General features: G+C 41.9%; 1 protein-coding gene across 1 annotated transcript in view; it reads right to left on the bottom strand.

The window, feature by feature from the left end:
- Positions 1-259: 259 nt before the first annotated feature.
- CRISPLD2 (cysteine-rich secretory protein LCCL domain containing 2) overlaps positions 260-7,096 on the bottom strand; it is a 31,397-nt gene continuing 24,560 nt past the window's right edge. The window contains exons 14-15 of the mRNA XM_009332314.1: positions 5,662-5,795; positions 260-3,609 (exon numbers count right to left, since the gene is read on the bottom strand). Coding sequence (XP_009330589.1) covers positions 3,555-3,609; positions 5,662-5,795 — 189 coding nt within the window. The 3' untranslated portion in view covers positions 260-3,554. The remainder of the gene's footprint in view (positions 3,610-5,661; positions 5,796-7,096) is intronic.

Below are 7,096 nucleotides of genomic sequence, written 5' to 3'. Positions count from 1 at the left end.
TGACTTTTAGTGCCTGGGTACTGGGCAGTTTTATTTATTTTTTTGTGGAACAGACTCTGCACATCCTGATCTCGCTTGGGCTCTCCAGGGGATACTCTAGTCCCCAGGAGTAAGCCCAAATAGCTCTAATTTCATCCCCAGCTCTGGCTGAGCATTAAGGACAAGGGAAGCATTCATTCTGGGAAGGTTTTATTTCACAAATAATTCAGAAATCAAAAGAAAATGGAGGGGAAAAAAGATATTTTACAATTCTGTATTTAGAAAAAAATTCTAGTTTATAAACAAACACACAGCCCCTTGAAAAACATGCAAAGGTACACAAAAAAATTTACAAGAAACTTTTACACATAGGAAGTAAAATACATCATTTTTCATAGAAAAAAAAGCAACTCTATGAACTGGCCCTAAATATTTAGACTGCACAACCGACCAACTGGAGACTCCTCAATCAGCTGTTGGCTGAACGTCTTAAAATGAAGAAAGTAATGGAACCAACGGACCCGACAGCACGCCGGCAGCTGGGGAAGCGCCGTGCTTCAGCTTTGGCGCTGGCTGTGTTTTCTGGAGATTTGGCTATGCTGAGCCAGATGCTCTGCGATGGCAGCATCTGCACCGGCAGTCTTGGTTTCAACAATGAGTTTATTGGAAAAGAACAACCAGGCAGCATCGGCTTTGCCAGGGGTTTAACCAGACGCTTCAGCGAGGCTACACCTGAGTGCTTCAAGTCGGCACGCGCTTACTAATCTGCTGAGCTGGGGTCTAAGGAGGAACGGATCTGGTGATATAAAGACGTGCTGCATCTTTAAGCGGCATTGAAATATATTAGGCTGAGAAATGTTTTGGTATCAGAAATAAAATCAGTAAATATTTGGCTAAAAACTGGTACTGTCCCACCTATATATGAACAGCTAGCACAGACGATTGCAAGTAATTGATATATCATGACTGCCTTGGAGGACCTGATCGCCCCTAATTCTGGTGGAGGTATGTTTAAATTAATAGCACCCAGGACCTCGAATAATATTTGTGTAGTAAAGTCACAATTTCTCTTTTGTACAACAAATATAAAAATAAACAGATACAGACTTAAATTAACATCTGTTTCTAAAAATCCAAACCAGTTGGCTGAAGATAAAAATACGCAATTGTAACTTGAATTAAGCATTTTAGGATATTTCTGTTGGAATAATAATTCTTCCCTCGCCCCCTTTTTGTCAGGTGGATACATCCCAAGCTGTTTGGATTTTTATGTGCTCACAATAATCCCCTGGAGTTTTCTCCAAGAGCCCTCACATTTCTTCCCATCATTTTACAGCATACATAATTGTAACGGACAGCATATTAGAGGTGGCAGCCTACATTAGCGTCAAGGCATTTTACGTGCTCTTGCAGTCCCCATACCTGACTGCATCTCTCGCACTTTCCAATTCAATAAATAGCACTGTGGCTACCATTTGGCCCATGATGGTCACAGATTCATGCTGCGGTATTTAATGGGCTTGAACCAGCCCGTGTATAGCATAATTATTCACAGTGGGCAGAAACAGGGAAGCCTTATCTCACTGCCAAGATCTCAAACGCTTCCAACCAGCAGCTTTTCTAAGGTATGTTCCAGCTGGTTTTAACATCAATTTACCTAGTAAGAAAAAGATACTTCAGTTTTCCTCTCTAAAGCAAATACTGTACACCTTGGAAGACAATACTATATAAACAACGACGACACATAGAGTCATTTCCCTCTATCCACCCCAAAGGTAGGTTTGCTGTGCAGCACTTTTGGAGACCATACGCAAAGCAGCTCCAATTTCATATTTTACAAAAATCTTACCAGATTCAGATTTCACAGAGAAAGAAACCCCATCGGTGAGACAAACTGAGTGATAAAAGTAAATTCCTTGCTGATTTCATGGTGTTTACAGAATTAAAGAAGTGCTTAATCATATAAAAATTTTTGGTCTGTGTTTTGAAACAGCTTGAAAAGATGGCTTTTATATCTGTCTACATTAAACCAAACATAGCCTGAGCGTAAGAGCAGCTATCTGCCAAATAGAGGGAAATATTTTCCCATTTGTTATACAATATTACAATCAAGTTACTGAGCAGATGGACTATGCATTTACAAGAACTGAAGAACTAAAGTTTACATTGACTTCTCATGAGTAATGAAGTTACTGGACGTGTGTGCATCAAAAGACAACCAGATTTGTGTTTAGACCAATTCTAAAAATTCACTTCCCATATAAAGCAGAGAATACTCTCCTGCCTTAAGGAGCTGGTCATGCCAGGCTCTTCTCTTGGCTTTGAAATGCATTTGGATGCATGTTGGGACATAAATAACAAAATATTGAACAACGTCATTAACACACCTATGGGTTTTGCAAAACATAATATCCTGGCTATCAAATGCTCACGGGTACAGCATTTACACTGAAAGTGGGGATCTGTTGGTGTCACAAACTGAACAGGAAAAATTCATCTACCCCAATTTATGCAATTTATCTTTAAAGTCTCAGAACTGCACACACCACAAAGGGCTTCACAAAGGTGAACATGCTTCCTATGGATGCAACCATTCCTAGCGGAAATAAGATTAACTTTATCACTACTTAACTATACTACAGATAAAACAACCAGCACTGCTGTATAAAACAATACACTGCATTTAACTGAAATTTTATTTGAAATGGCTTGTAGTATAGGATGAGATGTGCCAGCACAAGAGCCCCGATTCACTGACTTCTTATAGGTTGCCAGACTTGCAAAATACCTGCAAGTGTTTGACCAGCAAACACTAAACCTGCTGTTTTGATTATCTGGTGGCCTCATTTTCTGCAGCAAGGATCTCTGCCACCGTTTCATACCCTACTCCTGTCCCCAAAAAACCTCGATGTCCAGCCGACAAGAACATCTTCTCCCCAAACGTGACACCGTCGTACAACTTAGCCTAGCGCAATGCCCCAGCAGCCTTACACAGCAGTGCTGATGCACGCCACCTCGTTGGGAAAATACCAAATTTTCTCTTCTTTTGCACAGAAAACATCAAACATACACAAAACACTCTATCAAAGCCCAGCCTCTCCTCAAAAGATGCAACTTTTAAAACAGTTTCTCATTTCAAAGGGTCCAGCGCCTGGACAATCGCTCACTTCAGAGTCTGCTCAGCAGCGCACGTCCTCACGCCCATCGCAGTAGACGCTTTACATCCTAAAAATGCCATCCAGGCCGAGATCCCTACGTCTGCTGTACATTGAGCCACCGCCGTTCTGTGTAGCACACCTCTCAAATTGAAAGTTAGAACAGTTTATCTTTGCTGAATGCCCCTAGAGAAACAAAGACACGAAACGAAAAGATACAACGCTGAACGGGTGCGATGAGATGCGAACAGCTGAGTCAGAACCTGGTGTCTTTTTTTTTTTTTTTCCTTTTCTTTTTTAATTCCCTGAAAGAGATCGGCAAGGAGGGTACGGTCAGAGCTGATGCCGTCAGAGGAGCCTTCCTGTCTCTGCAGAACAACAGAGCGCTCTCCCAAAGAAACCTGCACCTTCCCTGGGAATTTACTGCTTCACGGCAAAAATTCGGAAAGCGTTTCCATCTGAAGGATTCTTCAAGCTGGAGAAAAAGAAAAAAAAAAACAAACAAACATGTAAAGAACCAAATGCAGGCACTGCAGGACCCAAAGTGTGTAGACCTACAGGTGATGCTGAATTTCTTTGGGGTGCACCGCGCGCTGGCTCGATGCTGATGTGGCCCCACCAGGAGCAGGAGAAAGATAAAAGATAAAAGAGAAGAGGCACAAATCCACGAGTTTGCTTTTATTTTATGCTTTCAACCCAAATCTACATTGCTAATGCCAACAAAAGGAGCTGGGAAGCAAAAGCCTCTCTTACAGTGCTAGCTTTTATCCAGGGAACACTGTGCTCCCTTATGCAGGGATTCAGGCATAAAGAGGAACATGTTTTCCTAAAAGCAGTTGTCAAGTAGGCTGGCAGGTTCCCAGGGCCTGTCTGGCCCATCTCCTAGTGCTGGCAATGGGAGTGGGCAGATCAGCTCATGTTAAGTGACAATAAATACGTATATTCATTTTCAATCTGCAGAGGTGCCCCCAACAGCTCTGACTCCAAGCTGCTGGGGGTGGCCGTGCGCATGGGGGCAAAGGGTCTTTTCTGTTCCCAGCCCTTATTTCCTCAGCCCTGCTGGGCTGCAAAACCTCAGGAAAAAGGCAAAATTTCACATTCCCGCAAAATAAACATTCCAACAAGGGTAAAGACTCAGTAAATCTTAAAGGCAACCTTTTCCCATACCTGTTTGGGTATGTATCTCCACCAAAGGTTATTTCCAGTGTCCTAAAGGGTATGGTTTTCACCCTGATCTTTGAAAAGCTATTTCACTGTCCACTGGATCTCACAGCACGAAGGTGCTCCTTACTGCTGAGTGTAAATAACACTTTCCAAACCTTCATACTCATCCCTGCTGTGAGAACGTCTTTGGTTTCCCTCACCTCCTAGATCAGCACCTGGTGCTCATATTGCATGTCAATGTACTAGCGCTAGAGTTTATTCTTAGCTAGGGCAGAGTTTGCCATCCAAGTAAAAAGTTGTCTGTTAGTATAACAGACAAGTGAAAGCAAGCCAGAGATAGAAGAAAACTCATACGAATGGGAGGTTTGTCACTTAAATCAAGTGTACCGAATTGCAAATCACAGAACTGCAAAACACTGACCCTGATAGAGCTATACTAAAGCAGCCCATATTTAATGCCTATAGCTTTCCTGTCTTAGTCTATTTTTATTTTCTGAGATGCTCTACGGCATTCTGGGATATCCACTATTAGAATAAAGATAGGAAACTTTTTTTGATTTCTTATGATAATTATAAAAGATTAACTACATAGAACAGACAGAGCCATGTTAGCAGTGACCAGAACTCCCCACAACACTGGGAAATTCTATGTTTGCAAAGACAGCTCTGAGAAATCAGTACCATCATGGCAATATCTGAAAAAAATACATCACAGACCGAAACGGAAGCTTCAAATCAGAAAGGACTGAAGGAGCTGCGACTTGATCATTGCGATTATCCGGAGGTGCAGGATTTTGGAAGCACTGATTTGCAATTATACACTGAAACCAGCAAGCTTAGCCCAAAAGAAACTACAAAAAATTACAAGGGTGGCAAACCCATCTTCAAAACCTGTTTGATCATCTCTCTATATGTTAATTTATACTCATGCTTCTTTCAAAGAGAATAGAAATTCGTTAACTAAATACAAACACATCCCACACCCCAGAATTTAATGGAAATCCCAATCATAAGCCTCAAAGCACACCCTAGGTTGAAAGCTGCAGAAAAACCTGTGCTTATCTTTTAATGTGATAAACACATACAACAAAATGTATTAGTATGGACTCGTACTGTAATAAAATAAAACAAGGCTTAACAGTATTTCATACCTTTCACACCAATCTGAAAGCAGCTACTCACTTGTGGAAGGTAAGAGCAGGACAACATGCTCTATTTTTTTTGCATCTCAAAATTCACAGTGACACTGTTAAGTCACGTATTTCCAACCCACCAGCCTTTCTGGCTGATATCTGCTGACTTTGACGTACAATTGAACACACAGTTGAGAATAAGAGGGAAGTACAAAGAAAAAAAATCCCACCTCTCAGACTGGACTCCGTTCTTTAAGGAGCCAACGTAACTTTTCTTCTTTTCTACAGGCATCACGTCCACAAAACCACCTCTTTCGTCTGGAATGACTCCTGCGTGCACTGCAGTTTTGCAGATACTGGAGCTCTGAAAAATATTTAATTATTTTGACTTACAAACTGTTTATATTTTATATCTGGAGATTTACCATCTCCATTAGCAACAAGGAAAGCCAGGGAATAAAAAAAATTTTTTAAAAAGAGTGGAATGAAAAAGCTATGAAACAATTCTGTCCTTCTTATAGACAGACAAGGGATAACAGATGTCATGGAATAGATCTTGCAGGTATGTCGTAAGCCCAAGTAGCAAATGCAAAAGCAAAACATCTGTAAGAAGATCCACCACCACCGCGGAGGACAAGCAGCCTTTCCACCACTCCCTTCTGCGGTAGAGCTGCGCCTGGGAGATTATCCAGGGCCAAAGCTGAATCGAGGACAACTTTCCAGCCAGTGCCTCTTGGGTCTGCACCAGAGAAACTGCTGCGGTGAAACCTTTGCTAGTGACCAGCCACCTCAGCAAAGTTTATTCACCCAGTTGCTCGAAAAGCAGATGCTTTTCCTGAATTAAGGTAAATGACCACCAATTATCCAGGACAGTTCACATCCTTCTTTCTAGGAAAATCAGAAGGACTACACCTATTGAGCGGTGTCGTTTCTGGACAGGCATCACCCCATAAGACAACACCGAGTACAGAGGGAGATTAACACTTCTGAAAAGACTAAAGCTTCTCTATTGCACACTGTGCCGTTACCCTGCTCTCCAAGACGTGCAGAGTCAGAAGAGCTGGAGGAACACAAAACACTAACAACTGATGACTAAGCTCCCAAAGCATCCAGAAAAGAGAGCAAAAGCAGAGAAGGCTTAGGCATAGTAGTATAAACTTGGCCATCAACCCTCTAGAGGATTTACATACAGCAAGCTGGAATAACAAAAAGCAAAAACCAGCTTTTCACAGGGAACTGCAGCAGGTGAAAATCCCAACCCCATGAACTCCCTGATCGCTAAAAATCAAACTACCACAAAACCAGTACCAAGGGCAAACATTCCCGTCGCGTACGTACAATACGGATCGTGCTGTTTCATTCTTGCAGCCATATATGGCAGGTTTGCCTTGTCCACTATATATTTATCACTTTGGATGGCCTATGTCTTGGCAGCTCTCTGACTTTTGAGTGCCAATTTGGTATTTTGCTTCTATATATGGTCAAGGGAGCAAGGGAACGCTGCGTTTGGAAGATATGCTGTGAATTCACCCTAGTATGCGGTGGGAAATCTGTAAATCTAAAATTGGCTCATAAAATTAAACTGTCCTGAATCAATTTGCAGCACTCTCCACTGGGAGACATCCTAAACGATGTTCTTTTCAAGGCATTACTGTTTTTTTCCGG

The sequence above is a fragment of the Pygoscelis adeliae genome, unplaced genomic scaffold, assembly GCF_000699105.1.
Source record: "Pygoscelis adeliae isolate BGI_AS28 unplaced genomic scaffold, ASM69910v1 Scaffold18, whole genome shotgun sequence".
In the NCBI taxonomy this organism is placed as follows: Eukaryota; Metazoa; Chordata; class Aves; order Sphenisciformes; family Spheniscidae; genus Pygoscelis; species Pygoscelis adeliae.
This window is presented reverse-complemented; position numbering and strand designations above follow the sequence as displayed.